At 53.0% G+C, this 19,670-nt stretch overlaps 6 protein-coding genes across 6 annotated transcripts; 4 read left to right on the top strand and 2 right to left on the bottom strand.

Annotated features, from left to right (window-relative positions):
- Positions 1-340: 340 nt before the first annotated feature.
- On the bottom strand, positions 341-1,745 carry VTN31DRAFT_4460 (uncharacterized protein; the record flags this gene model as incomplete). The annotated part of the gene is made up of 3 exons (XM_069404851.1): positions 341-343; positions 419-1,679; positions 1,729-1,745. 3 exons carry the CDS (start codon positions 1,743-1,745, stop codon positions 341-343), a joined length of 1,281 nt encoding a protein of 426 aa, XP_069261783.1.
- An 848-nt stretch (positions 1,746-2,593) lies between these two features.
- VTN31DRAFT_4459 (uncharacterized protein) lies at positions 2,594-3,058 on the top strand (the record flags this gene model as incomplete). The annotated part of the gene is made up of 1 exon (XM_069404849.1): positions 2,594-3,058. The coding sequence occupies one exon, from the start codon at positions 2,594-2,596 to the stop codon at positions 3,056-3,058; it is 465 nt and encodes a 154-aa protein (XP_069261782.1).
- Positions 3,059-3,855: 797 nt separating this feature from the next.
- Positions 3,856-4,324, bottom strand: VTN31DRAFT_4458 (uncharacterized protein; the record flags this gene model as incomplete). The annotated part of the gene is made up of 2 exons (XM_069404848.1): positions 3,856-3,955; positions 4,014-4,324. The coding sequence occupies 2 exons, from the start codon at positions 4,322-4,324 to the stop codon at positions 3,856-3,858; spliced, it is 411 nt and encodes a 136-aa protein (XP_069261781.1).
- A 2,273-nt stretch (positions 4,325-6,597) lies between these two features.
- On the top strand, positions 6,598-8,782 carry VTN31DRAFT_4457 (uncharacterized protein; the record flags this gene model as incomplete). The annotated part of the gene is made up of 4 exons (XM_069404847.1): positions 6,598-6,641; positions 7,629-7,813; positions 7,862-7,965; positions 8,540-8,782. 4 exons carry the CDS (start codon positions 6,598-6,600, stop codon positions 8,780-8,782), a joined length of 576 nt encoding a protein of 191 aa, XP_069261780.1.
- Positions 8,783-11,848: 3,066 nt separating this feature from the next.
- Positions 11,849-13,315, top strand: VTN31DRAFT_4456 (uncharacterized protein; the record flags this gene model as incomplete). The annotated part of the gene is made up of 1 exon (XM_069404846.1): positions 11,849-13,315. One exon carries the CDS (start codon positions 11,849-11,851, stop codon positions 13,313-13,315), a length of 1,467 nt encoding a protein of 488 aa, XP_069261779.1.
- Positions 13,316-15,149: 1,834 nt separating this feature from the next.
- On the top strand, positions 15,150-18,860 carry VTN31DRAFT_4455 (uncharacterized protein; the record flags this gene model as incomplete). The annotated part of the gene is made up of 8 exons (XM_069404845.1): positions 15,150-15,579; positions 15,655-15,918; positions 15,974-16,537; positions 16,594-16,989; positions 17,047-17,439; positions 17,489-18,285; positions 18,336-18,741; positions 18,799-18,860. The coding sequence occupies 8 exons, from the start codon at positions 15,150-15,152 to the stop codon at positions 18,858-18,860; spliced, it is 3,312 nt and encodes a 1,103-aa protein (XP_069261778.1).
- Between the last annotated feature and the right edge of the window lie 810 nt (positions 18,861-19,670).

Here is a 19,670-nt window from a genome sequence, read left to right as displayed (position 1 = left end):
ATGTATTCATTTTGCATGAACAAGTACATAAGAGCCTTACACCGAACAGAGAAGTGCTGAGTGAGAGGAAAGTGTCGTCCGGGGCTCCAATACATACACTATGTTATTGTCAAGGATATCTAGCCGCGAAGAATGCTACATCTCCCCTCTTCTACCGTCTCCATTTCTAGATGACCGAGGGAAACGTTTCACGTAGGTACCTTAGTTAAACACTGCAAGGATGAAAAAAAAGAAACACGGTCCCAGCCAAAGCACACCAGCATAAGCACGCCATGAACAATGACCATAAACAGTCAAGATAAAAAGCGTAGCCGAGTCGTTACAAGAAAAAGAAAAGGTATCACTAAGTCCGTTTAGCAGCTATTCCGGAACAGAACACCGAGAGGGGGGGAAGTATAAAAAAAAAAAAAAAACATACCAGAAAATAATCCGCAACGGGCTTCTTCGCCGGGATCCCCCTCGTATCCTGCGCCGCGGCCTCAAACACTCGATACCGACGGCCCGGGCTGATGATTTGCTTGTCGTTATTGCCACGGTAGACGACGCCGGGGCTGCGACCATAGTCGCCGTTACTGCGGGCGATGGTGCCGCCGTTGCTGGCGTCCTCGGGGAGCTCGAGGATGGCGGCGACGTTCCCGCAGCGGTAGCAGTAGTTGGGTGCGGACCAGACGGTGACGATTCCGCCATCGAACATCTCCTTGTAGCCTTCCATGACGAGCTGGTGGGCGCGGGCGATGAGGGAGAGGTCGTTCTTGTAGTTGAAGTGCTTGACGATGTCGCCGCCGAAGAGAAACCCCGCGCCGCGGGGGCTGAGGCCCCAGCCCTCAATCTCGTCCGGGTCGGACCAGAGGAGGTCGCACATGGCGCCTTCGTGCGGCACTTCCTGCTTGCGGTCGATCAGGCGGATCTTGTCGACGGTGTCGACGAGCGGGGAGAGTCCGCCGTGCACGCAGAGAACCGCCCCGGCGGTGCTCCCGTAGCTTCCGGAGCTCGATCCCGAGGCGCCGGTGCCGGCGGGACCGGTGCGCGCGGGGGTCTCGCCCGCGCCCGGCGCCGCGGAGATGTCGCGCGGCGGGGAAATATCTCGGGTATCGTTGGACGAGGTATCGGACAGCAGCCCGCCCTTCGGCCGGTACGTGGCGTGCGTGACCTCGCCGCTCGAGTTGAGCACTTCAGTCTCTAGCTCCTGCCCCTCGGGTACGGCCGACGTCGGTTCCAGCTCCGCACTCGCACCCAGCACCAAAGCGCCCAGCGCCAAGTAGTCAAACACCTCGCAGCAGTACCGCCAGACATTGGCACTGCCGTATTTCCGAATGCACTCGTCATAGAACCCGTACACGGTCGTGATCTGTCGCGACTCGTGGTTACCACGGATCAGGGTAATGCGATCCGGGTATCGAACTTTCAAACACAGGAGGAGCAGGAACGACTCGAGCGAGTAGAAGCCGCGGTCGACAAAATCGCCCATGAAGAGATAGTTGGTGTCGGGAACGTCACCGCCAACGCGGAAGAGCTCCATAAGATCGTGGAATTGGCCGTGAATATCCCCGCATATCGTCACCGGTGCGTCGACCAAAACCACGTTGCCCTCCTCGATGAGCAGCTCGCGCGCTTTGTAGCAGAGCTCCCGCACCTCGGCTTCGGGGATCGGTCGACAGGCGCGCAGTTGCGCGATGGCCCTAAAAGATCACTGTCAGCGAACAGTAATCAGCTGGACGTCTGCCGTACCTATCAAGATCACTCATTGTTGTCGACGCGATCCTCTCAGGCTGGCTCGTATTCCAGATGCGATGGAAGCCAGCAGCGCCAACAGCGCCGCCAGGAGGGACCTAAACTAACGACAGCTTCTGTCGCTATATCGGGTTCTATGAAATATTCATCTCTATATCAACGGAGAAGTTGCGCCATGACGGTATGAGAAAGCTGCAGAGCAACCTGGCATTTGGAAGTTGTTTTTGGCGATGATTGTCCTTCAGGGACTGATAGCTGGCCAATCACGGACGGCGATTGCGGCGATAAGATTAGCGGGTGGATTATGTAAACAACTCAGCTCTGAAATTTCGTCATTTCATGCAGATCCGCTTACGTTCGCATTGTCTTTTTGTCTTTGAAAACGCAAAGTACTTACTAATGAAACAAAGATATGAGCTTCGTTTCACCGTGGTTTGATAGTGCACATTTTCTAGTTTGGTGGACAGGAATCATGCTGAATCCGAGGCTATGGCTTCAAAACAGAACCTCGAAGTTCAAACTCGGCCAGCCGGAGGGGATGCTTTGATAAGATCTCCCCTGCCTCAGGCACCAATCCCCGCCAAATCAGGTGAGTCCTAAACTTTGCTGACCTTTTCGCACCTCGGGCATCGGAGCAATCCCCAGGCAACAGAACTGAAAGCATGCGCTGCTGAGACAAAGTCGCGCAATGTGCATCAATTGCATGCTGTATGATCTCCGGAATCCTGCAACCCCAGTATATTCCTCGCTCAATTCCTCTGACCGTGCTTGCAGCTTGCAGATATTGAACTCGGGCCCCATTGTCTCATGACACCACGGACACCTTTATAGCCCCCATTGCCTTTCATACACCCACTTTACCATGCCACCAATTCTACACCCGCGGTCACGCTCGACCAGCTCGCTATTCGCCGCGACGCTGCTTGCTTCGTTTGTCATCGTGGGCATCCCTCACATCTTCCCCTGTCCGGCACCCCGACGGACCCTGGCAGACTCGGAAACGGTTGTGACGGCCGATGGACAGATCGTACAACGCCCTCGAAGAAGGCCAAGAGAGGCCATTGAGGTGGCAGAGGATGGGCAACCACCACAGCCGGGGAATGGGAAGACTCTCGCGTCCCAGGAGGAAGAGGAGGTTTCAACATTTCTGCAAATGGAAGCTGAGGCTAAGGAAATGGCAAAACTGGGGCGGCAATGTCCGGTTCCGAAGCCTAGAGGCCTCATCGGGGAATGGCTCGGGTTTACAAGTCGTGACCAACAGACGACAAACTCGAAGGAATCGGGTCGGTCAGTTCCAAGCGGCGAGAATCGGGAGGGTAATGGTTGAAGAGTGGCTCGAACGTTCCTCCAGGACAACATGCCACTGGCTGTCAGTGTTGAGCTACATTTGACGATCATTGCTTTTATACCCGGCTAGCGTTGATAGAGCGTTGATGTATCCAGCATGTACAGTAGCGAGGGATCCAAAAGTGCAATCCGAGAAATTTGCTACCCATTGATCAATGCTTCGATGTTTTGCCGACGACCAACGTATGTGCCGGATACTGAGCAGGGCCGGGAGAAAGTAAGGCATGTGATCACTTGATCCAATCTCCCATGGAGAGGCAGGAACAATCAGGCACGCAGATATTGGCATTGCTATTGTTGTTGGCCGAAAGTCTGACCCCTTCCATGAGCATCAAAATTGCGTGCAGAAAGTCTCGTACTAATGAACAGGTATTTCTCTCTGAACCGACGATCAGCTGGAGATTCATGAGAAACCGTCATTTGTTCAGCCCTTCCTCCTCGTGTCTGCTTGCATTGCAAACGGCCCTTGGTTTCTCCGTTAATGCAGGATGGGAGTCGATGAAGCCGACAATGCCGCTCTGAAATCTTCCAAGCGCGCCTGCAAATGGTCGCCCTACGCGACCTTGTGACAGTTATCCTACCAGTTTTCCGGCCTTGGTTTGCTCTGTAAATTGCATATCTTTTGGGAATTGCATGAACCATCATCCTCTATCCGTCAAGATGGGGAGCAACATTTGCGGGCATCTACTCTCCCTCGGAGCGGGTGTATGCCGTCGGCTTTTCTCGCGCCATTTGTAAACAGAATGACGCTGGGATGGTCTGCAATATCCCAAAAAATTACTCATTCTCATCATCAGATGGGGGCATTTTGCCCACAATGGAATCTTCCTCGTCTGAGTCAGATGGGAGGAGGGACTTTTTGACGAATTCCTTGGGCCTGAATAGCACCGGCACGATCAGTTATCGACCCTTCAAATGCAAGGCACAACACTCACCAATAGGGCGCCTTTCGCCATTCTTTCTCATCTATAACCACGTTGATGATCTCCCCCGCTAACTTGTGCGCTCCAGAGTATCCGGTTGTTTCTATAAGAACATAGGAGCCCTTTTTGATCCATATCGTAGAGCGGAACCTGGCGGGCATTTCGACAAGAAGTGTCTCTTTATTTGGGAGTTCGACAAAGTACATGTTATTGCCTGCCGCTTTGTTGACGCGGGCGATATGTTGAGTATCGGTCAACTGGTCCGGGGGAACGAGCGTCTCGTCCGCGGTAGCGAGGACTCGTCTTTTGGGGGGGACACCCATCTTGCAAGTCAGTCGGACAGAAGAACAGATTGAGCGTATTGTGCAGTGTCCACAGAGTCGAACTGTTGTGATGTGAAAGAACAAATCGTTCATGACATGAGGTCGTCGGTCCTTCTGCGGGGTGCTGAATAAGCGCACCAAACATAACTAAGGAAGGTAACTACAGTAGTTACCTACTTACCTAAATTAGGTTAGTGTCAGAGAGGCCTTGCCTCAGTACTCTTCGTACGAGTAGTCTAGGTAGGTATGGAGAGAGAGAGATTGACGAGTGAAGCGCCCACAGTAAACGGTGCACAACGCTTTTTTTGGTTTTTTTTGCGCCTACGACAACCTTATATGGACTGCCTGCCACTTCGTATTTCCTCTGATTCGAGCTGAGCCTGACGCCAACTGTCTGTTCTCAGTCCCAGCTTTCAACATGGACACGGCGAGATTTTGCATCCGATCGAGAATGGTTTCATCAAAGCCATTGTGAAGATGATTCTTTGTTCCTTGGTTCCACTTGGCAGGAAGAGGCAGGATTTCTCCAGGAATGGCGACAAAGACGTGGAATTGCTCAATCAGACAAAGCACACTGGGTATCTAAACACCAAGCAACTATAGAACAATCAACAGTTGATATGTAATCCCGCTTTGATATCGCCAATCGCCTTGCCAAAGGCCTATATCCCAACGAGGCGCATATGTACACGACATCGCCTGAGAACGAATCGATGCCAGCCTACCAGCAACACACGACGACTTGCCCTCCGGAGCCCAGTTACCTGGGGATTCCTTTTTTTTATCAAGACTCGGATTCTTTCCTACAGCAAGAACAACAACCGCAGTCCCAGCCGCCCCAACAGCCATCACAACCGGGGCTCTGGAATATTGAGAACAACATGCAATCTTGCAGCAGCAGCAGCAGCAATCCGGACGGAGTCCCTGCAGTATCCACCTTCCCAACCAGCGGTATGAATCACGTCACCCTCGACGGCAGTCAAGACTGGTGGTTCCGCGATCAGAATTCGCTCGCTCTGGGGCTCGACAACTGGGACAATGGGTTACCGAGCAGCCAATACTTCGGCCCGACGTCATCGCCAACAGCGACAGCGGCGGCGACAACCACAGCAACATATGAAAACGGACATTTGAATGCCCATTCAGGCCCGCCACCACCGCCTCAGCAGTCAATGCCACAACTTGGACTCGATCTGACAACGGACGGTCTTCAACAGCAGCAACAACAACAACATCATCATCATGGTGGTGGTGAACCATCTGCGGCTGGAACCAGCCATCCGCCGACACCATGCCCGGAGGGTTGGTGTCGGGCTGCATGAAATCGGTGGCCGACGGCCAGGACATGGACGGCGCGGGTTGCGGCAGGGACATGGACGACATGGCATAGTCATAGGACGGCATCATGGAGCTGGGCATGGGTAGCCCAGACTGTTGGATCTCGAAGACCTCGGGCGCGGTCGTCATTGGCTGCATCATGGCATAGGGATGATTCGGCTTATCCTGGAAGGACTGTTGTTGCGGCTGCTGCTGCTGCTGCTGCTGATGTTGTTGTTGATGTTGTTGCTGTGGTTGCATATCCGACATTGTGGTAGACGACGGAGTTGGCCAGGCCTGGGTCAGCTTGAGTTCCGATCCTGCCGATGCAGGGGGGCTAATCTCAATGATCTCCTCAGGCCTCTGGTCCTGCTGCGCGGGTGCAGATTGTGACTGTTCATGCAATTCCTGCGGTGTCCAATTTTGCGCGCGGTACCAATCTGCTGCTGCTGTTGTTGTTGTTGTTGTTGTTGACGCATGTGACTGCGGCTCGGCGGTCGCGACGTCCTTCCTCTCCGACAACTCGCCCTCTTCCTCTGCATTGTCCGCCTGCTCGCCCGCGGGCTTCTTTCGCGTTTGCCGCGACGGTTTGGTGACGCGCCATTTCTTTAATCGGCTGCGCAATTGCGTCTCACTGTGATTGTCAGTCAGCGCAATTGCACCCAGGCCTGGGGTGGGACCATCGATTTTTCGTACCTCGGATTGAAGTCCTCCGTGCGGATTTGCTTGATGACCTGCTTCAGGGGCCATTCCTCGTCCTTGTAAAGTCGCGCAATCAAGGACTTTTTCTTTTCCCACACATCCGACGGGATGGAGGTTTTCATTCTTCCGGCGGGAGACATATATATAGTTTGAGGATCTCGCGTCTGTCGGGCGGTATGTAGAAGTCTATCCACGGGATATCCAATGTCGGGTCAGTGATGGCATGTAATGGGAAGGATTGTGCGAAGTAATCAATGCCCGCAAGAGGTCGCGAGCAGGGTCAACTGGCAGAGGGGGAGTATGTAAACAAAATACCAAAAGAAGAGGGGGGAGGTGAAAGGCGCCGGAGCGGGACGGCCGGGCATTAAAAGAGCGACAGAAAAACCTCCCAAACACACACCGGCCGCAGGAGAGGAGAGGGGTGGGAGATCAAGCCAGCACTAGCAGCAGCAGCCAGCAGCACTAATTAGCCCTTTGCAGTGTCTCTCTCTGTGTGTGTGTGTGGGTGGCTGACGGCGCTGGCACCACGCTAAGCCCAAAGAAGATCAATCCGTTCCCAACGTAATTCTCGAGCCATTGCCATTGGGCATCTCCGGGTCCACTCCCACTCCACACCCAGTGCGGTACTGAAGCCGACCCGGGCCGGCGCTAAAGAACGCTAATTGGCTGCGGGTCACCCGCAGGAGCTCCACTCTGTACGGTGATTACAGAAAGTTTATTCTAAGGTTATTGAGTTGCGATACAGTATGCTTACATACTCGTAGGTTATGTCGGAGTGTCTCTGCGAGTACGAGTACGAGTACGGAGTACACTCGGAGTCAGTATGTATGGAGATGGAGATCTCGCGGAGAATTCCTCGAGATGGAGAAGCTTGTCAATGGATGGAAAACTTTGCTTGCGTTCGGTTCAAGTTCGAGCTAACCTTCGTAAGGTTAGCCAAGATGACAGGATTCTTAAATCCTGCCGGTCTCTAACATGCTGGACGGAGTACATCGGATGAGTTTCAAGTCTCTGATCCTATGCATCTCCTGTAATATTCGATACCTAGGGAGGTACCTAAGGTACCTACCTACCTAGGTTAGGTACTTACGAGTACTCACTGCCTGATGTACCATGTAAGTACATCCACTGTGGTCACAGTCCAGTCACACCGATGTGAGATGTATACTCCATACAGTACTCCGTACAGTATCGGATGCCTCCGCGTCCAACCCTTTCCTGGAGGCCGGCCGTTGTCTCCGTTCCGCCGTTCCCAGCTGACAGGCTTGCGCTAAGCCTGTTCTAGTAGGTTCTCCGAGTGGCGCCCCGGCCCCAACGAATCACTGCCAGTCGGGGCACGCCCCGATCCACGGACGGGCCGGGAACCTACCAGATCTGGAGACATCGCCGAGGAAAGGCGATCGAGCCTCCGCGCCCCGCCACCTTGCCGGATTGGGTTTAGGGGTGTGCGTGGACAAGGGGCACGATCCAGTGCGTCGGTCTGCGGCGTGACCAGTTGACCACTGACAAGAGCGCGAGCATCGATCGGCGCGGCCAGGGAGCGTGGATGGCCGCAGCATGTCATGACGATCCTGATCGTCCGGACATGGGGAACCAGAGGCATGGAACAGCATTTCCTGTATGTATGTATGTACGGAGTACATTCCACCATCAAGTACAGAGTAAGTAGGTAGTTTCTGGAGGTTAACCTTCGTAAATTAAATGCGGCGGGCGTCATCGAAGGCCGGGGGGTCGTGGGGAATGACGGATTGAACACGGCAGAGCAACTCCCAGTCGTCCATTGAGGGAAATGAACTGATCGAGAGGCAGAAACTGACGGCAACGGAAGCAGTCCTTGGACATTTCGAATGGAATGAACCTGTACAAGTCGAGATTCGTTGTCCTATTTGATCAATTACCGCAAAGTCGAAGAGCCAGATGTTTGTTTACTGGTAACTGGACGCGAGCTACGCTGCTACAACAGAGAACTGAGCAATATGTAAGGAGAGCAAAGGTCGCATATCCTTTGGAGCCAATCAGAACGTGAAGGGCGAGTATAGATACATACCTAGTTGCATACACACTTCATCCAATCAGAACACACAGCCCGGACTCCCCGGAGTGGCCGACGGTATTCTTCGCTCGCTGCGCATCAGAGGTCAAGGACAATATGGGAGCCCGTCAACCGTTCTGCTGGTGCTGACGGAGAAGTTGCAGCTCGCGTCTCCTCTCCTCTCCATGCTGCTGTTTTGGGGCAATCCGCTGGGCCTCTTTCATCTCCGAAGTCGAAAACGAGTGAAGGAAGCCTATCCACACTCAGGAGGAGTGCTCGGGACCATTGCCCAGATCCTCAGGGGTGGTTTGGATGCTGCGTTCAGTTGGGACTTTATCAAGATACGATTCAACAACTTCGAACAAACCGTGAACAAAAAATGGACAAACGCCAAGCGGAGGAAGTGATTGGGCTTGATCACAAGGATCAGGTCGGAGAGGGCCAGTTCTTTTGTGAGCAAGAAGTTGGGGAGGCAATGGAAGCGTTAGAGGAAGCAGAAGCGGAGAAGAATCGGATGGAACAAGAACAGCGGGATAAATGCGTTTTGAGAGAGAACTTCAGAGACGAAAAAGTAACTGACTGACTGATCATGATAACGATGCTGGTGTAGAATCTTACGACTAGAGTTGTGTGTGTCAGTCCAACTTTGGCATGGAAAACGAACGCAGTTTGGGGAGATTCGAGCTTGGATTGTTGCAACAGTCAGGATGCAGCCTGCGGATCCCACTGCCTGACGCTGTCGCTGGTCCGGCTCCGGTTGCTGCCTCGCTATGTAGTTTACATCCGTCGTTTGTTCATCTGGCCTTCCCTAGCCGACCTTCAGCTCGGAGGCTGCAGCCTATCTCATAATATAGTCATCTGTCACGGAGGAAGTGAAGTGCGGGCACCGGTACCACAGATTCCCTCTTTTCCTACCGCCCATTCCAGAAACTTATGTATCACGCACCTGTGCACTAATGGCAAGGCAATGAGTGAATCCAAGTACCACGATGCTGCTTGAACTGAGAGAAAGTACCTGCCTAGAGTCACTTGCGATTCCAAGCGCGCAAAAGTCGCGGAACCCTCAGGCAAACCCTGACGAGCACTGGCGTTCTTTCGCAAATGAAACTATCTCAGGTGGTCATCAACCCCATCTTTTCCCATTTCGGACTGCTTGTTTCTTACCTCTGGGACTCTTGGGTCACTGGATACGTTCCAAGGTCAAGGTAAGGCGTAAACTTGTGCGCTGCAGCAGAATCTTTTCTTTGATAACATTGCTCATTCACTTCCAGTCATGGATGACAACCCGCCCTTGGCCATGGAGAACTCACTCTCAGTCATGGATGGCAATTGGGATGCCAATAGATTCAACTCCGCAGTCCTTTCGGAGACAGTCTTCATGGTGCACATCTGCGGTTACGAGAACCAAGACAATGCAGGCAACGAAATGGGAAATCCGTCAATCAACCATTGGGCTGTTTTTCTTCAGCACGATGATATGGCCTCCGTCAGACTCGACATGATTCCCGGATTTGGCTCAGATTGTCTGAGAGGGAAACTTTACGTCTCCTCCAGGAGTTATGCCTCGACATACAAGGCGTTCAAAACAGTTAGCTTTCCGACAGTCGGTGCTCCAACGGTCCAGGCAATCATAAATCTCATCGGCGAGAAGGGGAGGTCGAAGTACGATTTCACGGAGGATTGCGAAGGGTGCAGATACTGGACATTCACAATCATCTCTGATCTGGAGGGTGAAGGTTTCCTTCCAGCCGGGAGCAGGCAAGTGGCTTTGGAAGCACTGTCACAATTCCAAACGGGATCAGGATCTGAGCCTCGTACCATTGCGCAGGGTACATTTCGTTAGAGGAGAGCAGGAGATGCTCACAATGTAGGTAGCAGCGACAGAAATACAGTGCCTCGATTCTAAGCCGAAGATTTTGGAGCTGTGCTCTGCATACGAGTAAATTTCCCAAAGTCAAGGAGTCATGAATATCGTAGCTTCGCGACCAACAAGAGGACGAAACACGCTGGGCAGCATGAGAGCCGTATGAATATCAAGAGTTGCCACCTTGGCATGGAAGACATTCGTTAAGACCTCCCGGTACTCCAGGGTGTTGTCGTCAAACCCTTAAGCTCCAGAGTCTCCAGTCGTTTCGACGAGAAGATGGGACTCCCCAGTCCAGATCGTAGAGCGGAACTTGGCGGGCATTTCGACCAGTAGCGTCACCTTGTCTGGCAGTTCGACAAGATACATGTTATTGCTTGCCATTTTGTTGACGCGAGCGATCAGTAGTAGTATGGTATGTAAGGAACATATCGGTCAATCTGGCCCGGGGAACGAGGGTGTCAGCTGCCGTGGCGAGGACTCGGCCTTTTTCTGGGGCACGCCCATCTTGCACCGAGTCGAATAGAGAGCAGCTTGGACGCCGATTATGCCAAAGCGCCCATGGATCATGAGGCAAGCAAGAAACAAGAGCGTTCATGAGGCTCAACGTTAAACGTCCTACATAGTACTAGTCATAGTACTGGTACCTCTGAGTAGAAGGGACATAGCTCTAGGCAGGGCACAGGTGGTGAATTCAGGTAATTCTGCCCATACTAGAAGTAGAGGAGGTGCTTGGCCAGAGTCACAATACCACGTCACCAAATCGTGGGACTTGCACGCAGGCCTTGATGTGGACGAGGACTACCGGTGTTTTCTCACAGATGAAACTATCTCATGCGGTCATCAAGCCCAACCTACCTGCGGAAGCTCCAAGTTCTCCTTTCCTGGCCCATATTAGTGCTCGCTCTCGGTTCGAAACAGGCGATCGGATAGGCTAACAGCTTGACGGCATGCTGCTAGCAACTGCTGTACTTCGTACAGAAAATCCGTCTGGTACGAGAAGATCAAATTTCGACGTGTACCTGAAAGAAGAACAACTTGAATGACTTTTTGCGAGGACGTCGAGAACTTGAGGCTCGCTCAGTGCGGAAGCATAAAAAAAAATTTGCGCTGCAAGAGCTTTTGGTATCTTTCTGTTGAGGCGGGCGGCTAAACTGCTAAAAGTCTAATTAGATGAAACTGCAGAAGTGCAAATCCGAGTTGCAAAGCAGCAATCTGGGCAAAATGCATTGCAAATGACACATTTGGATTGAAATCTTAACATTGTCAAATCGGAAACCGCTCCGAAGCGCGAAAGCCAAGGAAAACGTCAAGGTGTCAGCTTCTGCGAATGGCTTTTGCGACCAACAACAATTGGCCCGCCAGGCCATGTTGGCCAGCTTGGCCTCAACTCGGTGACTGTTTATGAATCAGAAGACGGTCTGGGTCTCTGGGAGCTGATGATAGGTACGGAGTAGGCCTACCCTTCTGTAACCTGCACTGTGGACCCCGACAATACTGTTACTTATCACATATAAATCTATAAATCCTCATGTGGAATTCCTCGAGTCCTCTCTTCTAGGGCTCCCACGCTGGCCCCCACGCTTTCTTCTCTACCAGTTCTTCGACAATGGCATCGACACTCGGCGCTTTCATTGAAATTGACAGCTCTTCTGCTGTCGCAGAGCCAGCAGCCGTCGCTCACAAAGACCGGCAGAAAACTGGGAACCTACCGAATGAGCTGACTCAAGGAGGCCCGGCGGTTCCCTTGGAGGAATTGTCCGGGACGCGGACGCCGACGACGCCGCAAGATGTCGAGAGTGCACCGCAGACGCCCAGCGAGGCACCTGCACCGCCAGTCAACCTGGTGCCCAGTCTCACCAACCCGCCCCAGAATCGATGGCGCTTTATCAGCTCTTGCTTGATGTTCTTTGCCCATGGAATGAGTGACAGCGCCCCGGGTGCTCTGATTCCCTACATCGAGAAGGCATACAACATTCAATATGCAGTGGTGTCGATGATCTTCGTCGCCAATGCCGTAGGTTTCATTATGGCCGCGCCGCTCACCCATTTGCTGGACACCCGTCTGGGCCGGTCCAAAACTGTGATTCTCTGTATGTCCCTTCTGATAGCTGGCTACGTGGCTATCCTGGCACACCCCCCCTTTGGGGTGGTGGTCGTCGCTTATTTCGTTATCGGAGTGGGATTGGCCACCATGTTGTCCTTGAATAATGTCTTTCTAGCGAACCTAGACAAGGGTACGGAGATCCTTGGTGCTGCGCATGGTGCATATGGCATCGGAGGCACGATCGCGCCCTTGATTGCCACGGCAATGGCTTCCCACGGAGTACGCTGGTCCTATTTCTTTAGCATCAACATTGCCGTTTCTCTGGTCAATGTGTTTTACGGGGGCTGGGTGTTCAGGGATTATGAACAGGACAACCCAGTACAACTGATGGCTGCCTTGCAACGCACTGCCTCTCATCGTGAGGACGGTCTAGCAGCACGCAAGAAAAGTCCACTCAAGGATGCGATCAAAAATACAGTGACGCTGTTGGGGGCTCTGTTCATCTTCGCGTATCAAGGTGCCGAGGTGAGCAACTCGGGCTGGATTGTGTCCTATTTGATCAATTACCGCAACGGCGATCCGGCGCAAGTTGGTTACGTGAGCTCTGGTTTCTGGGCGGGCATCACCATTGGGCGGCTCGTGCTGACGCACTTTGCGCGGAGGATCGGAGAACGAGTAACGGTTCTGGCGCTCACAATCGGCACCATCGTCTGCCAGCTGTTGACCTGGCTACTGCCAAACATTATCGGTCAGGCGGTGGCGGTTGCCATTGTCGGCCTTTTACAGGGACCGGTGTATTCGTGTGCAATGGTGATCTTCAACCGTCTCCTGCCGCGCAACATTCAGACGATTAGCATCGGGCTCTGCGGCGCCATGGGCAGTAGTGGAGGGGCCATTGCGCCGTTCGTCACGGGACTGGCAGCTCAGCAGGTCGGCACGGTCGTCCTCCACCCGATCTGTCTGGGCTTGTATGGTACCATGGTTGTCAGCTGGCTCTGTCTGCCGCGGGTTCCCAAGCGCTCTGAGTGAGCGTCTCTTTCAAGCGACGGAGCTGTCTCCATCACGCGGCATCCGTTCTGCCAGGGCGCGATTCATTGGCGGCAGTCTATTCCTGCGACTTGGCCGTCAGCTCAGAAGACAGTATAACTCCAACTATCAGCATTTGATACTTGTGATCATAGATGGATCGTGGCACAAGCAGGCCTTGTCCTGATGAATGTATTCTCATGCATGTCCTTGAACCAGTGCGACTAGACTCCAGAGGTTGAGAGCATCCAAAATTGAATGACAATCAACATGGCCGCAAACCCTCATCGTAAACGTTGGGCTAATACCACGAAGATCAAACCTATGTATGCCTTGGAGCTATCCGCCTAACGTCCTGATAGATAGTAGATGATAGTAAGTCTGGTGATACTGCCCTGTGTTCATGATGTGGTGGGAATAGCCGAGCGATTACAGCAGCCAACCCGAAGTTCAAGGTTGGCGGTTCGAATCCTAGGCTCGTGAGACTCTAATCAAAGCAAATGACGGAGGAGCTTCTTCCATTTGAGCTCCCTGATTAGATTGCCCATCGCGCCAATTCCTTTGACACTCCAGGGATGCGAATCCTATCTCGATCCCAAAGCTCTCTGGGCCGCACGACAGTGGATTTGGTGTGACGCTGCCCAGCTCGACATGATCTTACGTAGGAACCAGAGAGCTTTCCGAATGCTTTACCACCTTCAGATGGAGTAGAAGCCTCGGTTACAACTAGTGTCTGAGGCCGCGTGAGCAGCAGAACTGGAGCCATCCGATTGACAAGTGCTGCTTATCTGGGCTTTTCTCACCACCTGCTTGACACTTGTCACTGCAAAACCTCTAGCTGACGAGTCGAGCCCTTACCTACCTATGTGCTAAGGTGCCTCACTCTTGATCAATGACACCATTAGAGAGATCCAAGTCCTGCGACGACCCTCGCCTTCAAACTGTAATGAAAATCCAGCAACGATCTCGGATGGGCTAGGTTCAATCGTTTCTACCTGCACTGAGCATTGGACGAGGAGATAACTGGTCAATGAGTTAAAGCCATACTCGGTACTACCCTACGGGTACCTACCAAGGTATCTAGGTACCTAGGTACTAGGTATTTAGAGGGACCTTAGCAAGTCGAGCAAGGACACCATTCAACATCTTCATCTGCTCCAATTCTCGGCATGTCTGCTGACAGAAGGTACTACAGTGTACTATGTATTGACCTAATGGTTGGACTGAAGGGATACCAGGATGCTCCCATCGCCCAATTCTTCGATCTAAAAAAGACTAAGATAGAAGAACCAAGGCCAAGTCGAAGGCAAGTGATAGGTACTCGGCAAGAGAGTGCGACTGTTCTATGTAGAGGTATGTATTATCATGGAGTTTTGAATTGATCAACCTGACTCGACTCTTTAAATTAACCTTCGAGGATTCGCCAGCAGGGGACGCGGATTACATAATCCATGGATGCTGAGGATGAGGCTATGTATGCCTGAGGCATAAATGTTACTGCAAGTGGGATGACCTAAGCCTACTACCTCGTTCAGCGAAACGAAAAGGGTCTGTTTTGCCTGATTCCAGCCCATTCGACCATCAGCCCACCAAAGCCAGCTTTCTCTGAGCAGAAAATCTCACATCAGGGAGAGCAACTTGGGTATAGCTTTCGCCGTTTGTCCAATCATCCTTCCCCCAAGCGATCTGTCCGTGACCGTCAACCCCCGCACGACACCCGGATCGCCATCGGGCGGTCGTCAGTAATTGACAGGCCTGCCCGGTTTTTGGATAACCGCTTCTCTGCATTCGTTTGCGCCGCGCCGGGAGATCCAAAGGAAAGGGATAGCGATTCGCCATGGACAACGACGAGTTGCTGGCCTCGGTCTACCGCAAGATCGAGCGCGAGAAAGCTCTCATTGCTGCCGCAACTAACATGCGGCAGTCGACTGATAATCCTCTGGTGCAGCAGCGCGTCGATGCGAACATCCGTGATGGACGCAAAAATATTGCTTACTTGGAGGAGAAGATCCGGGAACTGCAGCTGCGGAAGAGCAATGCTGGTGGCGCGTCGCAACAGCCCGGGGACGCGGAGCGTCAGCCAGAGGATGGCGAGGCACCCCCGCCGCCGCCCAAAGACGGCTATGGCCAGTCGGGCGACTATGGGGATGTCGGTCCGGGTGGTTATAGCCAGGGTGGCACCGGTGCAATGCCTTCCCGTGCTCCCTACGCGGATCCGCGGCCTGGGGCCCCGGTTCCCAAAGCGAGACCGAACTATAGCAAGCTGGGTACGCGGTGGCTGACACATGCGAACGTGAGCGTAGAGAATCTGGTGCTAATTTGACGCAATCTGAACATGGCAGACTTGATCAAATATGATACCCCTTATCTCGGTCCGAAAATCCAGCTCATGCTGTCTCAGCTCGAATTCAAGCTTAGCGTGGAGAAGCAATACAAAGCAGGCATCGAGAAAATGGTTCGGTTGTATCAGGATGAAGGTGACAGGAAGAGTCGAGCCGATGCGGAAGGACGCCGCATCGAGAGTAATCAGAAGATCCAATTACTCAAACAGGCCCTCAAGAGATACGAGGATCTTCACGTGGATATTGAATCGGCAGACAATGATGGTATGTGTGCTTTGCGATCGGTTGAGAGGGTTTGAATCTGGCTCACCTGGCACAGACGACAGCATCAACGCGCCGAACATACGCAAACCCCTCACTGGGCATCTGACATTGCGCATCCATGCAGTGAAGGATGTCGACCATGCGGCCACATCACGATTCTCCCGGGGACCTGAAACCTTCGTCATCGTCAAAGTCGAGGACACCATCAAGGCGAGAACCCGCGCGACGAGGAACGACCGGTGGACCGACGAGAACTTCAGCATCGACATTGACAAGGCCAACGAGATTGAGCTCACCGTGTACGATAAAGCCGGTGATCGCCCAACGCCCATTGGCATGCAGTGGATTCGCATCTCGGATATCGCGGAAGAAATGCGTCGAAAAAAGATCGAGTCAGAGTTCAACTCGAGTGGCTGGGTTTCGGCAGATAAGATGAACCAACGGCCCGACTTGCAAGGCCAGGCGGGAGCCCAGCTGCCTGGCACTCCGCGCCCCGCGGGAGGTCCAAGTGGTCCAGGAGGCCAGGGTGCCTCTGGCGGTGGACAGAGTAATCCTGTCATGATCGATTCGTGGTTCTCCCTAGAGCCCTTTGGCAGAATCCATCTGACGATGAGCTTCGGTACGTGTTTCGTCTCCCAATTCAGAGCCGTACGAGGATAAGCTGACCTTTGGTAGCCAAACAATTGAAGGATCGCCGTCCATTCGATCATGGCTTGAACCGACAAGGCGCCGTCCGACAGAAGAAGGAAGAGGTTCACGAGAAGCAAGGCCACAAGTTCGTCACGCAGCAGTTCTACAACATCATGCGCTGCGCGCTGTGCGGGGACTTTTTGAAGTATGCTGCAGGCATGCAATGTGCCGACTGCAAATACACGTGCCACCGTAAATGCTATCCGAAAGTGGTCACCAAGTGCATCAGTAAGGCGAACTATGAAACCGATCCGGACGAAGAAAAGATCAACCACCGCATCCCACATCGCTTTGAGAACTTTGCCAACATTTCCGCCAATTGGTGCTGCCACTGCGGGTACCTGTTGCCGTTTGGTCGGAAGAACGCCAAGCGATGTTCAGGTACGTTGTCTAGCTTTGACTGTGCGTTGATGGATTGGTGGTACTAACGAGGGATAGAATGTGGCCTTACTTGCCATACTCACTGTGCTCATTTGGTGCCCGATTTCTGCGGAATGTCGATGGAGGCGGCCAACCAAATCTTGGAGACGCTGATCAGGACCAAGAACCTGCAGCATCAAAAGACACCCAGCATGACCCAGCGAAACCTTCGTGATACTCCCTCTCCCGCGGCAGCGCTGAGACAGCAGGAATACGCTCCGCCCCCGAAGCAACCATCAACAGAGGCTGTCTCCGCCGCGGCGACGTCGTACGGACCTACACAGTCACCGCCGCACTCTCCTCCGCAGGCTCAGCGACAAAATTTGCCTCCACGAACGTCGTCGGTCGACCCTGCGGCGCAGGCAGCCGCGATTGCTACTGGCGCACGTCCACCGTCACAACATGGCATGGGTAAGGTTCCCACTTGAGTATCTTGATGTCCGAGGCTAACGCAGTGTAGATCCCCGAATGGCGCAGCAGCAGCAGCCGCCAATGCATGCGCCCTACGTCCCTGAGGCATACGCACGCTATCAGAACCAAGGGCCTCCCGCAGGGCCTCCCGCCAAGGTTCCTCCGTACGGCGTGCCACCCCCAACGCAACAGATGCCTCCGCCCCCACACCAGCCAATGCCATCACAGCATTATCCAGATCAGCATCATCAGCAGCAGCAGCAACAACTTGTGCAGCACCCGGCGAAGGAGCCGCCTCAGCAGAAGCCACACCGCCGGATCGGTCTGGACGACTTCAACTTCCTGGCTGTGCTTGGCAAGGGTAACTTCGGAAAAGTCATGTTGGCGGAGACCAAGGCGACGAAGAAGCTATATGCGATCAAGGTGCTAAAGAAGGAGTTCATCATCGAAAACGACGAGGTTGAGAGTACCAAGTCGGAGAAGCGGGTGTTCTTGATTGCCAACAAGGAGCGACATCCGTTCCTGCTGAACCTCCACGCGTGTTTCCAGACGGAGACGCGAGTGTATTTTGTGATGGAATACATCAGCGGTGGAGATTTGATGCTACACATCCAGCGCGGACAGTTTGGACTGAAGCGAGCCCAGTTCTACGCTGCAGAGGTGTGCTTGGCGCTGAAGTACTTCCACGAGAACGGTGTCATCTACCGAGACCTGAAGCTGGACAACATCCTGCTCACGCTGGATGGACACATCAAGATTGGCGATTACGGTCTTTGCAAGGAGGATATGTGGTACGGGAGCACGACGAGTACTTTTTGCGGAACGCCGGAGTTTATGGCCCCGGAGGTGAGTCTGGACTACTTGCCGTCTCACAACATGGAACTAACAAAGCAAAGATCCTGTTGGATAAGAAGTACGGGCGAGCAGTGGACTGGTGGGCCTTTGGCGTACTCATCTATCAAATGCTGCTCCAGCAGTCGCCGTTCCGAGGCGAGGACGAGGACGAAATCTACGACGCGATCCTGGCAGATGAGCCGTTGTATCCGATCCACATGCCGCGCGACTCCGTGTCGATTCTGCAGAAGTTGCTCACGCGGGAGCCGGAACTGCGGCTGGGTTCCGGCCCGACGGATGCGCAGGAGGTCATGTCCCATGCGTTCTTCCGCAACATCAACTGGGACGATGTCTACCACAAGCGGGTTCCGCCGCCGTTCATCCCTACCATTAGCAACCCGACCGACACCAGCAATTTCGACACAGAATTCACCAGCGTGACGCCGGTTTTGACCCCAGTGCAATCTGGTCAGTGCATCCATTTGATTTTTTTTTGTCTTGCTTCAAAGCTGACTGGTCATACAGTTCTCTCCCAAGCCATGCAGGAACAATTCCGTGGCTTCTCCTATACGGCGGATTTCGAATAATTTGCGTCGTTTGTTTGTCTGGGTTCTTTATGTTCTTTTTTTTTTTGTCCCCACAATTGTTCATGTTCATTTCACCTGACACGGTTTGAATATGATAGCCGTTCAGTTCTAGGCTGTTTCTTGATTTGTTGATGTTCACGTAGCTGTCTGATCCACGCCACGCTCCTGATCTGATAATACCATTGACCGATTCGAGTATGAATCGTGTTGATTGTTTCTCGAGCGGATCCTTTTAAACTGTAATGAAAATCCAGCAACGATCTCGGATGGGCTAGGTTCAATCGTTTCTACCTGCACTGAGCATTGGACGAGGAGATAACTGGTCAATGAGTTAAAGCCATACTCGGTACTACCCTACGGGTACCTACCAAGGTATCTAGGTACCTAGGTACTAGGTATTTAGAGGGACCTTAGCAAGTCGAGCAAGGACACCATTCAACATCTTCATCTGCTCCAATTCTCGGCATGTCTGCTGACAGAAGGTACTACAGTGTACTATGTATTGACCTAATGGTTGGACTGAAGGGATACCAGGATGCTCCCATCGCCCAATTCTTCGATCTAAAAAAGACTAAGATAGAAGAACCAAGGCCAAGTCGAAGGCAAGTGATAAGGTCAAGGTAAGGCGTAAACTTGTGCGCTGCAGCAGAATCTTTTCTTTGATAACATTGCTCATTCACTTCCAGTCATGGATGACAACCCGCCCTTGGCCATGGAGAACTCACTCTCAGTCATGGATGGCAATTGGGATGCCAATAGATTCAACTCCGCAGTCCTTTCGGAGACAGTCTTCATGGTGCACATCTGCGG

This window comes from Thermomyces dupontii (assembly GCF_041956625.1).
Source record: "Thermomyces dupontii strain NRRL 2155 unplaced genomic scaffold VTN31scaffold_3, whole genome shotgun sequence".
Classification (NCBI taxonomy): Eukaryota; Fungi; Ascomycota; class Eurotiomycetes; order Eurotiales; family Trichocomaceae; genus Thermomyces; species Thermomyces dupontii.
The sequence above is the reverse complement of the archived record's forward strand: the minus strand, read 5'-3'. Positions and strand labels throughout refer to the sequence as shown.